Source organism: Dendronephthya gigantea, unplaced genomic scaffold, assembly GCF_004324835.1.
Source record: "Dendronephthya gigantea isolate DGI-Jeju-01 unplaced genomic scaffold, DenGig_1.0 000077F, whole genome shotgun sequence".
NCBI lineage: Eukaryota > Metazoa > Cnidaria > Anthozoa > Malacalcyonacea > Nephtheidae > Dendronephthya > Dendronephthya gigantea.
This window is the reverse complement of record NW_021163087.1, coordinates 911,484-935,529: the sequence shown is the minus strand read 5'-3', so window position 1 is coordinate 935,529 and position 24,046 is coordinate 911,484. Positions and strand designations below refer to the sequence as shown.

Here is a 24,046-nt window from a genome sequence, read left to right as displayed (position 1 = left end):
TCTGCGAGTGGTGAAAACCAGGCTTTAGTCAACACTGTATAATCAGTGGGCATTGTAACCGCCAATGTATCTCGTCCCTTATTCCACGCCAGTACAAGTATGCTACTGTCTTCCCCTTTTGGGGTCCCTAATTGCTGTTTCGCGTAGGTAGGATCACCATCTTGAACCTGGGTCGTTTCCAATGCTCGCTCATTCGAGTGCCATTTGTGAAATTTAAAGCAGCATCCTCGAGGATACTTGTTGTTTTCTCTTTAACTTCCGCCGTCTTTGATAAGGTTGTTGACCCTGTTATCAGATCGTCCACGTACAACTCCTCACGAAGTTTTAAATCGCTGGTAAATCGCAAAGTCTCTAGTTCTGCTTGCGGGTCTTTACGCCAGTGGAAACGAAGCGCGTCTCGGTCGTTTTCACGAATATTGTACTTGCAAAAAAGCCTTTTGCAAGTCGCCCGTTAGAGCCACTGGATGAAAGCGTCCCCTCTCTAACACGTCCCACAATTTATTTTGCAACGGGGGGCCGTGTTTAGACACTCATTCAGCAATGGAATGGATGCCGTTACGTGCTTTTGCAGAAGCGTCATAAACAACTCGAATTTTTGTAGATTCTGCATCAGGTCGAATAACTGTTTTGTGGGGGATGTAGTATTCTCTTCCTACACTTAGCTGTTCAGCTTTTTCGATTACCCTCTCTATGGAATATGTCAATTACGCAGTCTGACTTAATAATATTGGAAAACACGGAGTCACATATTATGGAAAACACAGAGTCTGTTAAAAATATGGGAAACACGGAGTATAAATGTTTGGAAGTCTGCCAAGCTCAGTGGTCAATGGCTCAACGTGAATTATGCAAATTTGATAGCGTGTTTTAAACAACATGGCGTCAAATTCGCGTAACGTATTTGCTATTCCGCAAATGGTAAATAAACGACCGAAAAACTTATCCTTAAACATAAATAATATTCCTTAATTTAAATGGAAGGATATTGTAGACAAAGAGGAAATTGGATGTGGCAGTTTTGGTGTGATCTAAGATGATATAAGGACACGTAATGTAGTTAGCTACAACCATAATTCTATGACTTTGAGCAAGAGGCATTACAGCTATAATCTTTTGTTATTGTATATTCTTTCTTTTATACTATTACTGTGGTAAAAAAAATTAGTATAGACTTATGAGCGATCCTTCATTAATGAATATATGTATAATTTACGTTGACTCCGTGTTTTCCAAACATTTATACTCCGTGTTTTCCATGTTTTTGGCAGACTACGTGTTTTCCATAATTTTTGACTCCGTGTTTTCCAATATTATTACGTCAGACTTCGTAATTTTGACTCCGGGCCTCCGGCTCTGAAACTCCGGCTCCGGAGCTCCGACTCCGTGTTATCCATATTACCATCGGGCAGAACAGAATATAGCTATAAATATTCATCCTACCCAATAATTGCATCCCGCTGGTTTCACCCTGTTTGCAAATCATGAAATTATACAACATTTTAATATATGACTGATGAAACGTGCGTTATAATAGAAGTGTTTTACCCTAGGAAGCCCAAAGGTATTTGTGTTTTAATCTAAAGCGTCCATCCAGTTTAATATCGCGGTCTGTGACGTAAACACCAATTGCTATATTTGTATTGGTGTTTACGTCACAGACACCGATATTAAACTGGATGGACGCTTTAGATTAAAACACAAATACCTTTAGGCTACCTAGGGTTTTACATTATTACATTATTATTATTGTGAATACGCATAGTGGCATGCATGCCATGCAACTGTAATGTTTGGAGTAAATTCTTCACTTGTTCACATAACGCGGTTGTAAGCCAGGCTATACAAATCCAGAATATCCACCAGAAGTCTCGACGCTTCGTTTGTTCAATAATAGTTTCGGTGTAAAAAGAACCACGACAAGCTGAAAGAAATTTCCATCGGAATTGTTTAGCAGCAATCCTAAACTCCGCTTTACCGATTTTTCAAAATTTTTAAAAGTTTGCAAAATGTAATTTTATTCGTTGAAATATGATATTATTTACATAAAAAAGTGTAGTTTGACTCAGTTTCAAATCCAGGTGTCTTATACTTACACCGCAGGCGCAGAAATTGGTGTTTAAGACTTTACACCCGAAAATCTAATTGCTGGTTCACAATTGTGCTTTTCTGTATCGCTATTAAAGTGAAACTTTTTGAATATCTTAAAAAAGCTCAATTTTTCTTCCGAATACGCATTCCGCAATCTTCTTAGCGAAATTATAGCGTAGTTATAGCGAAGTTACGATCAAAACTGTCCTTGATGTCTAAAAATGTCTTCGAGGTATTTGGGTTTTGCACGATAACATAAAGCTTGCTAATTTATAACAAAAAGGAACGATAATATCAAGTGACCTTAGTCAAGTGACCTTAATCAAGTGACTTTAACTTAAGTTCTCAAAAAAGCTGATCTTATGGAAAATTTGCACCATAACTATAATTAAGTGAATTAGCTGATTGCACTAATGAAGGGTTATCAAAGATTACCGATAGATTTTGCAGTCCTAAATACTCACGTGGTGTGCCTACTGCCTCAAGCTAATTCACTTATTGATGTCAATATGCAAAAAAAACAAGAACTATAATAACTGAGAATTACCCCCAAGATTAGAAATGCAAGCGTTGCTAATCCTGTGGTCAGCAAATGATCCCCGATAGTTTTTTTTACATCATGTATACAACCCTAAAAAGAAATAAATTAGATCAACCAGCAGCTTAAAGAATGAATCTACGCTGTCTGAGTAAGTTATCGCTAAAATGAAATGCGCTGAAAACAAAATTCACTCTTTCTTTATCAGGGTTTAACAACTGAATAGAAAAGTTTAATTAAAAATAAAAAAGGCCTGTATGCGCTTGCCACATTTTCCCAGTACTGTTCTGCTTCCTCATATACCCACGTATCCTCATGTACATTACAGCAATATTGTACGTACACCATCATAAATTTCAGTCTTGTTCACATGACTTGTCACGTTGAAATAGCCTGTTTGATTAAACTTTCCACAACCTTTGTATTCTACTTTACAGCAACTGTCAGGAACGAGGCTGTCTTCCTTATTGAATCCCGTCACGGAGAATCTCCAGTCTGTGTAATTATACACTCCACAACATTTAAACTAAAGAAATGTATGTATAAGTGATTCCTTCGTATTTTAAATTGTGCTATATATAAAAGAATTGCACATGTGGTCAAATACTCTAATTTGTTGAGACATTACAAGTACACGAAGAGATTTCAACGTAAAATAAACACCATGTGAAGTGTGCTGAATGTAATGCTCTAGTTTCATAGCAATATCGCCCAGTCAGTTCTGACAGTTGGATCATCATGCAGATTTTGTGGAATTCTACATTTTTTGGGTTGGCTAAAATGTGGTTACGGTTGCGGGACGGATCGATTGAACGGATATAGGGGTAAAATGCGGAGTGGATATGGGGTTAAAATGCGGAACGGATATGGGGTCAAATGCGAAAAGTGTGTACTATAATCAAATGTGTATATAGGCTTCGTATGGTCGAACTGCCTTATGAGAATGAAATGTGAGAGTGACTGCTGAAAGTAATTCCTATTTATATTCTTTTTATGTCTGAAATAAAAATGTTTCATTGATCTTCTAAACGGTAGTTTATCTCTTCGCCGCATTTTAACCATATATATCCGCTCCACATCCGTATCCGCATTTTAAGCCAACCCTTTTCAAAATCAATAAATAAGAAAGTCGGCATAAAGGTAATAATAACTGAATGCTTAAATATGCACGGGTTTCTTGCCATTTAGACTATTGTCTTTTTGCAATTATGAAAGTTCTTAAAATGCCAACATTCCATGGAACGTCCTTGTTTCCTTGAGGCATATATTTTTTGATGCCTATGTACAGTAAACGTTACCTTTTGTTGCGCCCAGTCCCACGCTTTAGTAATTTTGCCATTACCCTTCGTCTTGTATTCCCGGAGAGTTTTATTCATACGCTCATGCATTTCATCTTCAATCTGCCATTAAGAAAGCGAATAGCACGAGTTCAAAAATACCATAACCTGTAACGCTGATTTACTAACAAGAATATACAGCCAAATCCGCAAAGGTATGTATGTGTAATAACGTGTTCGTAAACAATAAAAAAATAATTAAAACCATAAGTCAAAGCTGATTTTTCACTAGAATATACGTAAAAAGGAAAATACACATTAAAATGTTGGTGTTGAAGAATGATGATTTGTCGATCTTTAAAAATAGCTTACTAGAGAAAACAAATAAATATATATCTTCCTTTTATGGCTCAATGTTGTGACGTTGTGAAATGATTGAAAGGGTTTATTAAATATTTGTTGGATGCTAACTACCTTTGTCCTCTGCGACATTCCCATTGCAAAAGCAACAATTTGAATCATGAAAATCAGCACCAGAAAACAAAAGATCTAGAGTGGATCGAAAGAATATATTTGTATAATTCTGAAGAACACTGACCGCAAATGGGTAAGGGTAAAATACGGATACGGATTGCGGATGCGGATGGAAAATGCCCAGATCACTAGAAATGCCAAAATGCCTCAAAATACTAAAAATGCCCAAGATGATGTAAAATGTCTAAAATAGCCTAAATCCGTTAAATCACCCAAGATGCCTAAAATGCACTAAATCACCACAAAATATATATATAAAACGCAATAAAATGAAAAAAACGCTTCAAAATATCCCTAATGCTTTAAAATGTCACAAAATGCCTAAAATGCCTAAAATTACCTAAAATGCCATTAAATACCAAAAATGAAAAAAATGGCTAAAACGTGCCAAAATCCATAACATGGCCTAAAATCACCCGAGATGCCAAAAATGCCCCAAAATACTCAAAATAACCAAAATGCTGCGAAATGTCCCAAAATTCCCAAAATGATGTAAAATGTCTAAAATAGCCTAAAATAGGTTAAATCACCCAATATGCCTAAAACGCACTAAATCACCACAAAAGATCTAAAACGCAGTATAATGCAAAAAAATGCTTCAAAAAATCCCAAATGCAATAAAATGTCAAAAAATACATAAAATGCCTAAATAAACCTAAATTTACCTAAAATGCTATTAGATACCAAAAATGAAAAAAAAAATGGCCAAAACGTGCCAAAATCCATAACATGCCCTAATATCACCCGAATTGCCAAAAATGCCCCAAAATACTCAAAATGCGCAAGCGAAATGTCCCAAAATTCTAAAAATGCCCCAAAATACCTAAAATGCCCCAAAATGGCTAAAAAGCCCAAAATTCCATTACATGCCCTAATATCACCCGAAATGCCAAAAATGGCCCAAAATACTCAAAATGCCCAAAATGCAGCGAAATGTCCCAAAATGCTTAAAATGCCATAAAATACCTAAAATGCGCAAAAATGGCTAAATGCCCCAAAATCCATAACATGCCCTAATAAAACCCGAAATGCCAACATTGGCCCAAAATACTCAAAATGCCCAAAATGCAGCAAAATGTCCCAAAATGATTAAAATGCCCCAAAATACCTAAAATGCGCAAAAATGGGTAAAACGCCCAAAATTCCATTACATGCCCTAATATCAGCCGAAATACAAAAATGTCCCAAAATACTCAAAATGCCCAAAATGCAGCGAAATGTCCCAAAATGCTTAAAATGCCATAAAATACCTAAAATGCGCAAAAATGGCTAAAACGCCCCAAAATCCATAACATGCCCTATTATCACCCAAATTGCCAAAAATGCCCCAAGATACTTAATATGCCCAAAATGCAGCAAAATGTCTCAAAATGCTTAAAATGCCTCAAAATACCTAAAATGCACAAAAATGGCTAAAACGCCCCAAAATCCATAACATGCCCTATTATCACCCAAATTGCCAAAAATGCCCCAAGATACTTAATATGCCCAAAATGCAGCGAAATGTCTCAAAATGCTTAAAATGCCCCAAAATGCTTAAAAATTACCTAAAATGCTTAAATACCTAAAATGCGCAAAAAATGACTAAAATGCACCAAAATCCATAACATGCCCTAAGATCAGCCGAAATGCCTCAAAATACTCAAAATGCCCAAATGCAGCGAAATGCCTCAAAATTTTGAAAATGCCCCAAAATACCTAAAATGCACAAAAATGGCTAAAACATGCCAAAATCTATAACATACCCTAAAATCGTTAAAAATGCCCCAAAATACTCAAAATGCCCAAAAAGATGTAAAATGTCTAAAATAGCCTAAAATGCGTTAAATCGTCCAATATGCCTAAAACGCACTAAATCATCACAAAATACCTAAAACGCGGTAAACTAAAAAAAAATGCTTCCAATATCCTAAATGCGGCAAAATGTCACAAAATGCCTAAAATGAGCAAAAATGTCTAAAACGCACCAAAATCCATAACATGCCCTAAAATCACTCAAATTGCCAAAAAATGTCGCAAAATACTCAAACTGCCCAAAATGCAGCGAAATGTCCCAAAATGATTAAAATGCCCTAAAATACCTAAAATGCGCAAAAATGGCTAAAAGGCCCAAAAATCCATAACATGCCCTAATATCACATGAATTCCCTAAAATGCCCAATTTACTCAAAATTCCCAAAATGATGTAAAATGTCTAAAATAGCCTAAAATGTGTTAAATCACCCAATATGCCTAAAACGCACAAAATCAATACAAAATACCTAAAACGCAGTAAAATGAAAAAAATGCTTCCAATATCCTAAATGCGGCAAAATGTCACAAAATGCCTAAAATTACCTAAAATGCCATTAAATACCAAAAATGAAAAAAATGGCTGTAAGGTGCCAAAATCCATAACATGCCTTAAAATCACCCGAAATACCAAAAATGCCTCAAAATACCCGAAATGTTTAAAATGCAGCGAAATGTCCTAAAATACTCAAAATACCCAAAATGATGTAAAATGTCTAAAATAGCCTAAAATGCGTTAAGTCACCAAATATGCCTAAAACGCACTAAATCACCACAAAACCTAAAATGCAGTATAATGCAAAAAATGCTTCAAAATATCCGAAATGCGGTAAAATGTCACAAAATGCCTAAAATGCCTAAAATTACCTAAAATGCCATTGAATACCAAAAATGAAAAAAATGGCTAAAAGGTGCCAAAATCCATAACATGCCCTAAAATCACTCAAAATGCCAAAAATGTCCCAAAATACTCAAAATGCCCTAAATTCAGCAAAATATTCCAAAATGCTTAAAATGCCATAAAATACCTAAAATGGGCAGAAATGTCTAAAACGCACCAAAATTCATAACATGCCCTAAAATCACTCAATGTCAAAAATGTCCAAAAAATAATGCAGAAAAAAAACTGCCCCAAAATACCTAAATAAGGCAAAAATGTCTAAAACGCACCAAAATCCATAACATGCCCTAAAGTTACTCAAATTGCCAAAAATAAAAACCCCAAAATGCAGCGAAATGTCCCAAAATGCTTAGAATGCCCCAAAATACCTAAAATGCGCAAAAAATAAACTAAAATTCACCAAAATCCATAACATGCCCTAAGATCAGCCGAAATGCCCCAAAATATTCAAAATGCCCCAAATGCAGCGAAATGTCTCAAAATTCTGAAAATGCCCCAAAATACCTAAAATGCACAAAAATGGCTAAAACATTCCAAAATCTATAACATTCCCTAAAATCGTTAAAAATGCCCCAAAATACTCAAAATGCCCAAAAAGATGTAAAATGTCTAAAATAGCCTAAAATGCGTTAAATCGTCCAATATGCCTAAAACGCACTAAATCATCACAAAATACCTAAAACGCGGTAAACTAAAAAAAATCTTCAAATATCCTAAATGCGGTAAAATGTCACAAAATGCCTAAAATGAGCAAAAATGTCTAAAACGCACCAAAATCCATAACATGCCCTAAAATCACTCAAATTGCCAAAAAATGTCGCAAAATACTCAAACTGTCCAAAATGCAGCGAAATGTCCCAAAATGATTAAAATGCCCTAAAATACCTAAAATGCGCAAAAATGGCTAAAAGGCCCAAAAATCCATAACATGCCCTAATATCACATGAATTCCCTAAAATGCCCAATTTACTCAAAATTCCCAAAATGATGTAAAATGTCTAAAATAGCCTAAAATGTGTTAAATCACCCAATATGCCTAAAACGCACAAAATCAATACAAAATACCTAAAACGCAGTAAAATGAAAAAATGCTTCCAATATCCTAAATGCGGCAAAATGTCACAAAATGCCTAAAATTACCTAAAATGCCATTAAATACCAAAAATGAAAAAAATGGCTGTAAGGTGCCAAAATCCATAACATGCCTTAAAATCACCCGAAATACCAAAAATGCCTCAAAATACCCGAAATGTTTAAAATGCAGCGAAATGTCCTAAAATACTCAAAATACCCAAAATGATGTAAAATGTCTAAAATAGCCTAAAATGCGTTAAGTCACCAAATATGCCTAAAACGCACTAAATCACCACAAAACCTAAAATGCAGTATAATGCAAAAAATGCTTCAAAATATCCGAAATGCGGTAAAATGTCACAAAATGCCTAAAATGCCTAAAATTACCTAAAATGCCATTGAATACCAAAAATGAAAAAAAATGGCTAAAAGGTGCCAAAATCCATAACATGCCCTAAAATCACTCAAAATGCCAAAAATGTCCCAAAACTCAAAATGCCCTAAATTCAGCGAAATATTCCAAAATGCTTAAAATGCCATAAAATACCTAAAATGGGCAGAAATGTCTAAAACGCACCAAAATTCATAACATGCCCTAAAATCACTCAAAATGTCAAAAATGTCCCAAAATACTTAAACTGCCCAATATGCAGAAAAATGTCCCAAAATGCTTAGACTGCCCCAAAATACCTAAATAAGGCAAAAATGTCTAAAACGCACCAAAATCCATAACATGCCCTAAAGTTACTCAAATTGCCAAAAATGTCCTAAAATACTCAAAATGCCCAAAATGCAGCGAAATGTCCCAAAATGCTTAGAATGCCCCAAAATACCTAAAATGCGCAAAAAATAAACTAAAATTCACCAAAATCCATAACATGCCCTAAGATCAGCCGAAATGCCCCAAAATATTCAAAATGCCCCAAATGCAGCGAAATGTCTCAAAATTCTGAAAATGCCCCAAATACCTAAAATGCACAAAAATGGCTAAAACATGCTAAAATCTATAACATTCCCTAAAATCGTTAAAAATGCCCCAAAATACTCAAAATGCCCAAAAAGATGTAAAATGTCTAAAATAGCCTAAAATGCGTCAAATCGTCCAATATGCCTAAAACGCACTAAATCATCACAAAATACCTAAAACGCGGTAAACTAAAAAAAAATCTTCAAATATCCTAAATGCGGTAAAATGTCACAAAATGCCTAAAATGAGCAAAAATGTCTAAAACGCACCAAAATCCATAACATGCCCTAAAATCACTCAAATTGCCAAAAAATGTCGCAAAATACTCAAACTGCCCAAAATGCAGCGAAATGTCCCAAAATGATTAAAATGCCCTAAAATACCTAAAATGCGCAAAAATGGCTAAAAGGCCCAAAAATCCATAACATGCCCTAATATCACATGAATTCCCTAAAATGCCCAATTTACTCAAAATTCCCAAAATGATGTAAAATGTCTAAAATAGCCTAAAATGTGTTAAATCACCCAATATGCCTAAAACGCACAAAATCAATACAAAATACGTAAAACGCAGTAAAATGAAAAAAATGCTTCCAATATCCTAAATGCGGCAAAATGTCACAAAATGCCTAAAATTACCTAAAATGCCATTAAATACCGAAAATGAAAAAAATGGCTGTAGGGTCCAAAATCCATAACATGCCTTAAAATCACCCGAAATACCAAAAATGCCTCAAAATACCCGAAATGTTTAAAATGCAGCGAAATGTCCTAAAATACTCAAAATACCCAAAATGATGTAAAATGTCTAAAATAGCCTAAAATGCGTTAAGTCACCAAATATGCCTAAAACGCACTAAATCACCACAAAACCTAAAATGCAGTATAATGCAAAAAATGCTTCAAAATATCCGAAATGCGGTAAAATGTCACAAAATGCCTAAAATGCCTAAAATTACCTAAAATGCCATTGAATACCAAAAATGAAAAAAAATGGCTAAAAGGTGCCAAAATCCATAACATGCCCTAAAATCACTCAAAATGCCAAAAATGTCCCAAAATACTCAAAATGCGCTAAATTCAGCGAAATATTCCAAAATGCTTAAAATGCCATAAAATACCTAAAATGGGCAGAAATGTCTAAAACGCACCAAAATTCATAACATGCCCTATAATCACTCAAAATGTCAAAAATGTCCCAAAATACTTAAACTGCCCAATATGCAGAAAAATGTCCCAAAATGCTTAGACTGCCCCAAAATACCTAAATAAGGCAAAAATGTCTAAAACGCACCAAAATCCATAACATGCCCTAAAGTTACTCAAATTGCCAAAAATGTCCTAAAATACTCAAAATGCCCAAAATGCAGCGAAATGTCCCAAAATGCTTAGAATGCCCCAAAATACCTAAAATGCGCAAAAAATAAACTAAAATTCACCAAAATCCATAACATGCCCTAAGATCAGCCGAAATGCCCCAAAATATTCAAAATGCCCCAAATGCAGCAAAATGTCTCAAAATTCTGAAAATGCCCCAAAATACCTAAAATGCACAAAAATGGCTAAAACATGCTAAAATCTATAACATTCCCTAAAATCGTTAAAAATGCCCCAAAATACTCAAAATGCCCAAAAAGATGTAAAATGTCTAAAATAGCCTAAAATGCGTTAAATCGTCCAATATGCCTAAAACGCACTAAATCATCACAAAATACCTAAAACGCGGTAAACTAAAAAAAAATCTTCAAATATCCTAAATGCGGTAAAATGTCACAAAATGCCTAAAATGAGCAAAAATGTCTAAAACGCACCATAATCCATAACATGCCCTAAAATCACTCAAATTGCCAAAAAATGTCGCAAAATACTCAAACTGCGCAAAATGCAGCGAAATGTCCCAAAATGATTAAAATGCCCTAAAATACCTAAAATGCGCAAAAATGGCTAAAAGGCCCAAAAATCCATAACATGCCCTAATATCACATGAATTCCCTAAAATGCCCAATTTACTCAAAATTCCCAAAATGATGTAAAATGTCTAAAATAGCCTAAAATGTGTTAAATCACCCAATATGCCTAAAACGCACAAAATCAATACAAAATACCTAAAACGCAGTAAAATGAAAAAAATGCTTCCAATATCCTAAATGCGGCAAAATGTCACAAAATGCCTAAAATTACCTAAAATGCCATTAAATACCGAAAATGAAAAAAATGGCTGTAGGGTCCAAAATCCATAACATGCCTTAAAATCACCCGAAATACCAAAAATGCCTCAAAATACCCGAAATGTTTAAAATGCAGCGAAATGTCCTAAAATACTCAAAATACCCAAAATGATGTAAAATGTCTAAAATAGCCTAAAATGCGTTAAGTCACCAAATATGCCTAAAACGCACTAAATCACCACAAAACCTAAAATGCAGTATAATGCAAAAAATGCTTCAAAATATCCGAAATGCGGTAAAATGTCACAAAATGCCTAAAATGCCTAAAATTACCTAAAATGCCATTGAATACCAAAAATGAAAAAAATGGCTAAAAGGTGCCAAAATCCATAACATGCCCTAAAATCACTCAAAATGCCAAAAATGTCCCAAAATACTCAAAATGCCCTAAATTCAGCGAAATATTCCAAAATGCTTAAAATGCCATAAAATACCTAAAATGGGCAGAAATGTCTAAAACGCACCAAAATTCATAACATGCCCTAAAATCACTCAAAATGTCAAAAATGTCCCAAAATACTTAAACTGCCCAATATGCAGAAAAATGTCCCAAAATGCTTAGACTGCCCCAAAATACCTAAATAAGGCAAAAATGTCTAAAACGCACCAAAATCCATAACATGCCCTAAAGTTACTCAAATTGCCAAAAATGTCCTAAAATACTCAAAATGCCCAAAATGCAGCGAAATGTCCCAAAATGCTTAGAATGCCCCAAAATACCTAAAATGCGCAAAAAATAAACTAAAATTCACCAAAATCCATAACATGCCCTAAGATCAGCCGAAATGCCCCAAATATTCAAAATGCCCCAAATGCAGCAAAATGTCTCAAAATTCTGAAAATGCCCCAAAATACCTAAAATGCACAAAAATGGCTAAAACATGCTAAAATCTATAACATTCCCTAAAATCGTTAAAAATGCCCCAAAATACTCAAAATGCCCAAAAAGATGTAAAATGTCTAAAATAGCCTAAAATGCGTTAAATCGTCCAATATGCCTAAAACGCACTAAATCACAAAATACCTAAAACGCGGTAAACTAAAAAAAATCTTCAAATATCCTAAATGCGGTAAAATGTCACAAAATGCCTAAAATGAGCAAAAATGTCTAAAACGCACCATAATCCATAACATGCCCTAAAATCACTCAAATTGCCAAAAAATGTCGCAAAATACTCAAACTGCGCAAAATGCAGCGAAATGTCCCAAAATGATTAAAATGCCCTAAAATACCTAAAATGCGCAAAAATGGCTAAAAGGCCCAAAAATCCATAACATGCCCTAATATCACATGAATTCCCTAAAATGCCCAATTTACTCAAAATTCCCAAAATGATGTAAAATGTCTAAAATAGCCTAAAATGTGTTAAATCACCCAATATGCCTAAAACGCACAAAATCAATACAAAATACCTAAAACGCAGTAAAATGAAAAAAATGCTTCTAATATCCTAAATGCGGCAAAATGTCACAAAATGCCTAAAATTACCTAAAATGCCATTAAATACCAAAAATGAAAAAAATGGCTGTAAGGTGCCAAAATCCATAACATGCCTTAAAATCACCCGAAATACCAAAAATGCCTCAAAATACCCGAAATGTTTAAAATGCAGCGAAATGTCCTAAAATACTCAAAATACCCAAAATGATGTAAAATGTCTAAAATAGCCTAAAATGCGTTAAGTCACCAAATATGCCTAAAACGCACTAAATCACCACAAAACCTAAAATACAGTATAATGCAAAAAATTGCTTCAAAATATCCGAAATGCGGTAAAATGTCACAAAATGCCTAAAATGCCTAAAATTACCTAAAATGCCATTGATACCAAAAATGAAAAAAAATGGCTAAAAGGTGCCAAATCCATAACATGCCCTAAAATCACTCAAAATGCCAAAAATGTCCCAAAATACTCAAAATGCCCTAAATTCAGCGAAATATTCCAAAATGCTTAAAATGCCATAAAATACCTAAAATGGGCAGAAATGTCTAAAACGCACCAAAATTCATAACATGCCCTAAAATCACTCAAAATGTCAAAAATGTCCCAAAATACTCAAACTGCCCAATATGCAGAAAAATGTCCCAAAATGCTTAGACTGCCCCAAAATACCTAAATAAGGCAAAAATGTCTAAAACGCACCAAAATCCATAACATGCCCTAAAGTTACTCAAATTGCCAAAAATGTCCTAAAATACTCAAAATGCCCAAAATGCAGCGAAATGTCCCAAAATGCTTAGAATGCCCCAAAATACCTAAAATGCGCAAAAAATAAACTAAAATTCACCAAAATCCATAACATGCCCTAAGATCAGCCGAAATGCCCCAAAATATTCAAAATGCCCCAAATGCAGCGAAATGTCTCAAAATTCTGAAAATGCCCCAAAATACCTAAAATGCACAAAAATGGCTAAAACATGCCAAAATCTATAACATTCCCTAAAATCGCCCGAAATGCCAAAAATGCCCCAAAATACTCAAAATGCCCAAAAAGATGTAAAGTGTCTAAAATAGCCTAAAATGCGTTAAATCGCCCAATATGCTTAAAACGCACTAAATCATCACAAAATACCTAAAACGCGATAAACTGAAAAAAAATCTTCAAATATCCTAAATGCGGTAAAATGTCACAAAATGCCTAAAATGCCTAAAATGGGCAAAAATGTCTAAAACGCCCCAAAATCCATAACATGCCCTATTATCACCCAAATTGCTAAAAATGCCCTAAGATACTCAATATGCCCAAAATGCAGCAAAATGTCTCAAAATGCTTAAAATGCCTCAAAATACCTAAAATGCGCAAAAATGGCTAAAACGCCCCAAAATCCATAACATGCCCTATTATCACCCGAATTGCCAAAAATGCCCCAAGATACTTAATACGCCCAAAATGCAGCGAAATGTCTCAAAATGGTTAAAATGCCCCAAAATGCTTAAAAATTACCTAAAATGCTTAAATACCTAAAATGCGCAAAAAATGACTAAAATGCACCAAAATCCATAACATGCCCTAAGATCAGCCGAAATGCCTCAAAATACTCAAAATGCCCCAAATGCAGCGAAATGCCTCAAAATTTTGAAAATGCCCCAAAATACCTAAAATGCACAAAAATAGCTAAAACATGCCAAAATCTATAACATACCCTAAAATCGCCTAAAAAGATGTAAAATGTCTAAAATAGCCTAAAATGCGTTAAATCACCCAATATGCCTAAAATGCACAAAATCACCACAAAATACCTAAAACGCAGTAAAATGAAAAAAATGCTTCCAATATCCGAAATGCGGTAAAATGTCACAAAATTACTAAAATTACCTAAAATGTCATTAAATACCAAAAATGAAAAAATAGCTAAAAGGTGCCAAAATCCATAACATGCCTAAAATCACTCAAAATGCCAAAAATGTCCCAAAATACTCAAAATTTACATCATATTGGGAATTTTGAGTAAATTGGGCATTTTAGGGAATTCGGGTGATATTAGGGCATGTTATGGATTTTGGGGCGTTTTAGCCATTTTTGCGCATTTTAGGTACTTTGGGGCATTTTAATCATTTTGGGACATTTTGCTGCATTTTGGGCATTTTGAGTATTTTGGGCCAATGTTGGCATTTCGGGTTTTATTAGGGCATGTTATGGATTTTGGGAAATTTTAGCCATTTTTGCGCATTTTAGGTATTTTTGGGCATTTTAAGCATTTTGGGACATTACCCTCTATTTTGGTAATTTTGAGTATTTTGGGACATTTTTGTCATTTCAAGTGATTTTAGGGCATGTTATGGATCTTGGCACCTTTTAGCCATTTTTTTCATTTATGGTTTTTAATGGCATTTTAGGTAATTTTAGGCATTTTAGGCTTTTTCATTTTACTGCGTTTTAGTTATTTTGTGGTGATTTAGTGCGTTTTAGGCATATTGGGTGACTTAACGCATTTTAAGCCATTTTAGACATTTTACATCATTTTGGGAATTTTGAGTAAATTGGGCAATTTGGGCAATTTGGGTGATATTAGGGCATGTTATGGATTTTAGTGCGTTTTAGCTATTTTTGCGCATTTTAGGTATTTTGGGGCATTTTAATCATTTTGGAACATTTCGGTGCATTTTGGACAGTTTGAGTATTTTGCGACAGTTTTGCATTTCGGGTGATATTAGGGCATGTAATGGAATTTTGGGCGTTTTAGCCATTTTTGCGCATTTTAGGTATTTTGGGGCATTCTAAGCATTTCGGGGCATTTCACTGCATTTAAGGCATTTTGAGTATTTTGGGACATTTTTGGCATTTTGAGTGATTTTAGGCATGTTATGGATTTTGGCACCTTTTAGCCATTTTTTTCATTTTTGGTATTTAATGACATTTTAGGTAATTTTAGGCATTTTGTGACATTTTACCGCATTTCGGATATTTTGAAGCATTTTTTGCATTATACTGCATTTTAGGTTTTGTGGTGATTTAGTGCGTTTTAGGCATATTTAGTGACTTAACGCATTTTAGGCTATTTTAGACATTTTACATCATTTTGGGAATTTTGAGTAAATTGGGCATTTTAGGGAATTCGGGTGATATTAGGGCATGTTATGGATTTTGGGGCGTTTTAGCCATTTTTGCGCATTTTAGGTATTTTAGGGCATTTTAATCATTTTGGGACATTTCGCTGCATTTTGGGCATTTTGAGTATTTTGGGACAGTTTTCCATTTCGGGTGATATTAGGGCATGTAATGGAATTTTGGGCGTGTTAGCCATTTTTGCATATTTTAGGTATTTTGGGGCATTCTAAGCATTTTGGGACATTTCGCTGCATTTTGGGCATTTTGAGTATTTTGGGACATTTTTGGCAATTTGAGTAACTTTAGGGCATGTTATGGATTTTGGTGCGTTTTAGACATTTTTGCCTTATTTAGGTATTTTGGGGCAGTCTAAGCATTTTGGGACATTTTTCTGCATATTGGGCTGTTTGAGTATTTTGGGACATTTTTGACATTTTGAGTGATTTTAGGGCATGTTATGAATTTTGGTGCGTTTTAGACATTTCTGCCCATTTTAGGTATTTTATGGCATTTTAAGCATTTTGGAATATTTCGCTGAATTTAGGGCATTTTGAGTATTTTGGGACATTTTTGGCATTTTGAGTGATTTTAGGGCATGTTATGGATTTTAGCACCTTTTAGCCATTTTTTTTCATTTTTGGTATTCAATGGCATTTTAGGTAATTTTAGGCATTTTAGGCATTTTGTGACATTTTACCGCATTTCGGATATTTTGAAGCATTTTTTGCATTATACTGCATTTTAGGTTTTGTGGTGATTTAGTGCGTTTTAGGCATATTTGGTGACTTAACGCATTTTAGGCTATTTTAGACATTTTACATCATTTTGGGTATTTTGAGTATTTTAGGACATTTCGCTGCATTTTAAACATTTCGGGTATTTTGAGGCATTTTTGGTATTTCGGGTGATTTTAAGGCATGTTATGGATTTTGGCACCTTACAGCCATTTTTTTCCTTTTTGGTATTTAATGGCATTTTAGGTAATTTTAGGCATTTTGTGACATTTTGCCGCATTTAGGATATTGGAAGCATTTTTTTCATTTTACTGCGTTTTAGGTATTTTGTGGTGATTTTGTGCGTTTTAGGCATATTGGGTGATTTAACACATTTTAGGCTATTTTAGACATTTTACATCATTTTGGGAATTTTGAGTAAATTGGGCATTTTAGGGAATTCGGGTGATATTAGGGCATGTTATGGATTTTTGGGCCTTTTAGCCATTTTTGCGCATTTTAGGTATTTTAGGGCATTTTAATCATTTTGGGACATTTCGCTGCATTTTGGGCAGTTTGAGTATTTTGCGACATTTTTTGGCAATTTGAGTGATTTTAGGGCATGTTATGGATTTTGGTGCGTTTTAGACATTTTTGCTCATTTTAGGCATTTTGTGACATTTTACCGCATTTAGGATATTTGAAGATTTTTTTTTAGTTTACCGTGTTTTAGGTATTTTGTGATGATTTAGTGCGTTTTAGGCATATTGGACGATTTAACGCATTTTAGGCTATTTTAGACATTTTACATCTTTTTGGGCATTTTGAGTATTTTGGGGCATTTTTAACGATTTTAGGGTATGTTATAGATTTTAGAATGTTTTAGCCATTTTTGTGCATTTTAGGTATTTTGGGGCATTTTCAAAATTTTGAGGCATTTCGCTGCATTTGGGGCATTTTGAGTATTTTGAGGCATTTCGGCTGATCTTAGGGCATGTTATGGATTTTGGTGCATTTTAGTCATTTTTTGCGCATTTTAGGTATTTAAGCATTTTAGGTAATTTTTAAGCATTTTGGGGCATTTTAAGCATTTTGAGACATTTCGCTGCATTTTGGGCATATTAAGTATCTTGGGGCATTTTTGGCAATTCGGGTGATAATAGGGCATGTTATGGATTTTGGGGCGTTTTAGCCATTTTTGCGCATTTTAGGTATTTTGAGGCATTTTAAGCATTTTGAGACATTTTGCTGCATTTTGGGCATATTGAGTATCTTGGGGCATTTTTGGCAATTTGGGTGATAATAGGGCATGTTATGGATTTTGGGGTGTTTTAGCCATTTTTGCGCATTTTAGGTATTTTATGGCATTTTAAGCATTTTGGGACATTTCGCTGCATTTTGGGCATTTTGAGTATTTTGGGACATTTTTGTATTTCGGCTGATATTAGGGCATGTAATGGAATTTTGGGCGTTTTACCCATTTTTGCGCATTTTAGGTATTTTGGGGCATTTTAATCATTTTGGGACATTTTGCTGCATTTTGGGCATTTTGAGTATTTTGGGCCAATGTTGGCATTTCGGGTTTTGTTAGGGCTTGTTATGGATTTTGGGAAATTTTAGCCATTTTTGCGCATTTTAGGTATTTTGGGGCATTTTAAGCATTTTGGGACATTACCCTGCATTTTGGTAATTTTGAGTATTTTGGGACATTTTTGTCATTTCAAGTGATTTTAGGGCATGTTATGGATCTTGGCACCTTTTAGCCATTTTTTTCATTTTTGGTATTTAATGGCATTTTAGGTAATTTTAGGCATTTTAGGCTTTTTCATTTTACTGCGTTTTAGGTATTTTGTGGTGATTTAGTGCGTTTTAGGCATATTGGGTGACTTAACGCATTTTAAGCCATTTTAGACATTTTACATCATTTTGGGAATTTTGAGTAAATTGGGCAATTTGGGCAATTTGGGTGATATTAGGGCATGTTATGGATTTTAGGGCATTTTAGCAATTTTTGCGTATTTTAGGTTTTTTGGGGCATTTTAATTATTTTGGGACGTTTCGGTGCATTTTGGACAGTTTGAGTATTTTGCGACAGTTTTGCATTTCGGGTGATATTAGGGCATGTAATGGAATTTTGGGCGTTTTAGCCATTTTTGCGCATTTTAGGTATTTTGGGGCATTCTAAGCATTTTGGGGCATTTCACTGCATTTAAGGCATTTTGAGTATTTTGGGACATTTTTGGCATTTTGAGTGATTTTAGGCATGTTATGGATTTTGGCACCTTTTAGCCATTTTTTCAATTTTTGGTATGTAATTGCATTTTAGGTAATTTTAGGCATTTTAGGCATTTTGTGACATTTTACCGCTTTTGGGATATTTTGAAGCATTTTTTGCATTTTACTGCGTTTTAGGTATTTTGTGGTGATTTAGTGCATTTTAGGCATATTGGGTGATTTAACGGTTTTTGGCCATTTTAGACATTTTACATCAATTTGGGCATTTTGAGTATTTTCGGGCATTTTTGGCATTGCTGGTGATTTTAGGGCATGTTATGGATTTTGGTGCGTTTTAGACATTTTTTCCCATTTTAGGTATTTTATGGCATTTAGGTAATTTCAGGCACTTTGGGATATTTTAGGCATTTTGGGACGTTTTACCACATTTGGGATATTTTGAAGAACTTTTCGCTTTCTACTGCTTTTATGTATTTTGTGGTGATTTAGTATATTTTAGGCATATTGGGTGATTTAATTTATTTTTGGCGATTTTGGCCATTTAGGCACGTTTCAGGAATTTGATGACATTTTACGCCATTTGTTTAAACATTTTGGGACATTTTACTGGATTTTGAGAAAAAAACTGAATGGAATTGAAACGAAAAAAATTTGGAAGCAAGAAAAACTGAAAATTTATAGGAAAAGATATTTGGGCACAAGAAAAGAATGACACCAGAAAAAAGGTAACTTTGTCAATATAAGAATCTAAACTTACACTCCACAACAAAACAGCATTCCGTTGAGATGTTATTACTTCAAAAAAAACAAGAGAGGATTGTAGAAGACCTCCAATGGAGATGGCAACTATTGCTCTATTTAAATCCATGTTTGAATCAGCCAGGCCAACATAATTGTCTTTCTCCCATTGAACCCAGCTCAGTCCGAAAGAAAGAAGAGCCAAACCTGCAAACTTAAAAAAGACACGAAAAAAGTATTAACGGTCAACAGTTTAATTCAGATCGTAATGCTTTGTCTATAAACGCGTGAATATCATTTTTACTCCTTTTTACTGCTGTTAGCTCTTTGTCATCATGGTATTAAAATCGTACGTTATGGTTAGAGAACAGTGGTACTATTCTTATTATTAATAGATAGATCTCCCAAATGGGCTTTTCAGATCAATTTACAAAAATATATAAAACGGGTCGAAATATACTGTATAATGTTTACAGAAATTAGAATAAAATTTTTAAATTGTTATAAAATTGCTAATGTCTTTACGCTCATCATCTAAGTCGTTCCATAACTTAATTGCTCGAAATTTTAAAGTCCTTTGCCCAGATTTAGTTTTGAGAAAAGGTATCTAACTCGTTCATATGGTGTGTTTAGCGGACGTGGACACTGGAACGGATAAAAATTATCAATAAGTCTCTAAAAATTAATGTTCTTTGACTGGGAGCCATCTTAGGCCTTGCATGCAGATGAGGAGAGATATGATCATACTTCTGTGAACTGCTTATTATTCTTACTGCGATTTATTGGACTATTTGTAGTTTTTTGATGTTTGAGTCGCGCGTGTTGGCCCATACTGTAGAGCTGTAAAATAATTTACTTAAAACCAATTAACGCTGACTGCCACTAAGATTGTATACGCGACCGGGGTAATAAGGGTAATAAATGTCTGTTAGGTGAGGTGAGGTACACCACCGGGATATACCACATTTAACTGTCAAGATTCCAATTTAAAATGATTGAAAAGCGAACTCTTTTTTGCATAACAATAATAAAATTACTGGAAATTTTAAGTGCCGAAATGATATCAAATGAATAAAATAATAGTCAGATTTGTCGAGGATTCGGCTTGAGTTCTTCCTATTAGCTGATTTTGTACTTATATCATCAGGAAGATTTCCAATAACAAAGCTAGAAGGAGTTCACTCCCTATATACCAAGCCGGTAGCAAAATATGCAAAACTAGCAAAGAAAGTTAATAAAACACAACTATATAATTATACCATTATATTCACTCACCAGGAAAAAAGCATTGATCAAAAACAGAGACGATCGAGCGCAGTTGCTGTCACCCATTGGTATACTATTTCAGATGATTTCAGAACGGCAGCCTTTTTGCAGAGAATAGAACTTATTTCCTGTGAAAGAAGAACATTTGATATAAAATGGAACTGTAGAGCGATGGCTATTGTTGTACAAAAATAAGTTTTTTATTCAACTTCAACATGTCCATCGATTTCAAGCCATTACTAGCCAAAACATTGACTGGTCCTACAGTTTCAAAGCGCAAACCATTGACAAGTTATATCCCTAATTAAATTAACAAATTTGGGATATTGAATAAGAACATACAAATTCAAATTTCCATGTTGGTAAATTAAGTGCTAAAATACATAACTAAACGTCTAATTATCGGCACGACACGGCTAAAACGCGGCTACCAATTTCAACGCATTCGGCCTCTTAAGATTCGTAATATAGATAACAACAAAGTGGTGTCATAGTAACTGAAATGTTTCACCTCATTTATTCATGTTGCACCAACATCTGCATGTACATAACTAACGTAGGATGTATCAAAAGAATGGTATAGCTAATTTAAGCGCGTTATTGTGGGTAAATTATTTGATTAGCAAGCGCAATTTTGTAATATAAGATATATAGATCAGTATTTTCGCTGCTGAATGACATCTTTTGTACAAAATGGAGAAAAAAGAGCTGATACGGGTTCGGGGTGAGAAATCTTGGTAGAAATCGCATATTTACACGTCTGCTTTAAGCTAAACAAGAAAAAAACAATTAATCACGAACTTGTCGAGACCGCCTTTCATTAAACGATGCTTAGAACAATTTTGATCGAGCTTATATTTGCCCATTTTTTCCCGTATGGTTAAAAAAATGTGTCATTGAACAGCGAAACACGATATCAAAAACTTGCACTTGTTTTTGAAATAATTTACGCAAAATACCGCTAAAATTAGGTTACCATTTTTTTGTTACACCCATGCATTATAATTTTGGTGTGGATGATGAACATGCAATCAGCTCTTATTTTGTATTTTTTCTTGTGAGGGTGTGAAAATCAGTCCTTATACTGATCACAGAAATAAAATGACATTTTTAAGTGTGTGTCAGGAATGCATAAAGAAACACTCATGTCATATTCTTACATCTGCAACTTGTAGTGTGGGCGGAAAACATGCAATAGCTGACCATAAACTGATACAAGGCTTGATTTAAAACTTCCAAAACAGTTGTAATGTAACGCAATGTTTCTTAATTCTTCGTGATAAATTCTGTTGTCAATTACAATAGCTTTAAATCTAAAACTAAAAATTGCGTGTTTCCACAGCAACTTAAATATATAGACAAGGCAAATAAATATCGCGAAATACTGTAAGATAAATAATGTTAATTATCGGCCTTAGAATGTTATCCTTAAAATGGAAGATTCACTCATAATTGTTATCTTTATATAAGGTAAAAAATTTAAAGTATAATTTAACATCTTTATAATAAATGACAAACATTACACTTTATACCATGTCAAATAGCTATGAATTATATTATCGTCTTATAGTCTATCATCTTGACTCGATTTACGATATAATAATCAGTTAAATCATCAGTTTAGGATATATCACTGATGTATTCGATAGGGCATAGTTTTAAGTAGTAGCTACAATAGATCAAAGATGATTATTAATCATTAAACTTATTAATATTTTTCTAATTTTTTAATCTTACCTGAAGGAGTTAATATTTACTTCTTTCTTGTCATCAAATTCTTTGTAAATGTTTACAGTAAGTGGATTGGCATCACACACTGCATTTAACGACTTCATTTTCATATTGCAATTGTGTTCAAATAATAGCCAATTAAAACATGGTCGACGAATCCAGCTAAATAAAGGCTTTGTTCTATCAATTTGTGTTTACCCCCTCCCCCCCCGTTAACACGAGAAATTTATATATTTGATAGGAAAAGTTTGGAGTTAATCTCGTGTCTAAATAACTAGCTCATTTGAACTTGGAAAATATATATTCAGTGTCACATATGAAGTCATAAAAGTTTCGCCCATGTAAACATCGTCATTTTGCGTTTGCTGTAGCTCCCAGTAGTCGAAATGAAATTACTAAATTGATTTCGTGTATAGTTGAAACTTGCGCATAAAATAGGCAATCAAACACGTTTTGGAATAAATATAGCTACTTATTGTTGGAATTGCTAAGATTTGCTTACTTATATGATCTCATCTCGTGACAATTATTTGACAATTAACATAATAGCCATTGAACAATCAAAAAAGATCTTAATCCTACGCTAAAAGAAAGACTTTTTATTGCATTGCAACAAGAACGTCTCTATATAAGTATGAATTGAGAATATTCATGCAGTTTAAAATTATACGGCAGCTTAGTTTCAAATTTTGACTTTAGATAGCATTATAAACTTTAGCCTTCCTATATTATTGAGCAAGTTATTCTGAGGAGAAAAAGAGTTGTATGAATGTGCACTCACTATAGTCACGAACACCAGACTCATCCAATGATGGAAAATGGACGATTTTTGTAAACAAGATAACTGTTTTAACGCTAAAATGACGAAATTGTTTTTTTAGTTGTAAATATTTTTGCCTCGGAGGTCTGAACCTACAACAAATAGAACTTTTACGGTATTAAAGGTTTGGCAGGCTAAAAATATAAAACTTCTACGATCTATCAAAAATGAACAGATAAACAGTCGATACGGAATACAACTCTTTTAGGTTCACTTCCGAAATAAATGTCTTTAAAGTTAACCGCGAAACTTTATCAAGTTAGCTTTATTACATGTTTATCGTGCACGAAAGTAAGGGAAATGACTCAAATGAGTATTTTCGTTCGCTAAGTAAAGCGACAAAAAAGTTTTTCATTATTTCATAAATTACAGAGAACAATACAATAGAACAATGAAACAATAAAATAAGCCAATCGACCTCTTTTGTTTGCTCAGGGTAAAATCCTAATTAATATAAATTCTCGCTTAGAAAAATATCCAAGATCGATGAAGGAGACATTTAAGATTGCCTCCCTTGAAATTCTTAAATCAGGATAAATCGTGATTTTTAGTGTGATAGACCACCTTAATAACAACATCATTGGTCGTTGATTT

General features: G+C 34.0%; 1 protein-coding gene across 1 annotated transcript; it reads right to left on the bottom strand.

Annotated features, from left to right (window-relative positions):
* Window positions 1–1,684: 1,684 nt before the first annotated feature.
* LOC114532060 (tetraspanin-11-like) lies at window positions 1,685–22,986 on the bottom strand. Its single transcript, XM_028553652.1, has 8 exons — window positions 22,639–22,986; window positions 20,911–21,029; window positions 19,655–19,849; window positions 4,378–4,452; window positions 3,925–4,026; window positions 2,970–3,152; window positions 2,636–2,719; window positions 1,685–1,921 (listed from the first exon to the last, which is right to left on the bottom strand). The coding sequence occupies exons 2-8, from the start codon at window positions 20,965–20,967 to the stop codon at window positions 1,838–1,840; spliced, it is 780 nt and encodes a 259-aa protein (XP_028409453.1). The 5' UTR covers window positions 20,968–21,029; window positions 22,639–22,986; the 3' UTR covers window positions 1,685–1,837.
* Between the last annotated feature and the right edge of the window lie 1,060 nt (window positions 22,987–24,046).

Excerpts from the sequence above, each read along its gene's own strand:
- LOC114532060 (XM_028553652.1), bottom strand. The coding sequence starts at position 20,967 with ATGGGTGACAGCAACTGCGCTCGATCGTCTCTGTTTTTGATCAATGCT. Across the intron at positions 4,027-4,377 it reads GAATGTCGCAGAGGACAAAG|ATTGAAGATGAAATGCATGA; the intron begins GTAGTTAGCATC and ends TCTTAATGGCAG. Across the intron at positions 3,153-3,924 it reads GGGACTGGGCGCAACAAAAG|TTTAAATGTTGTGGAGTGTA; the intron begins GTAACGTTTACT and ends ACATTTCTTTAG.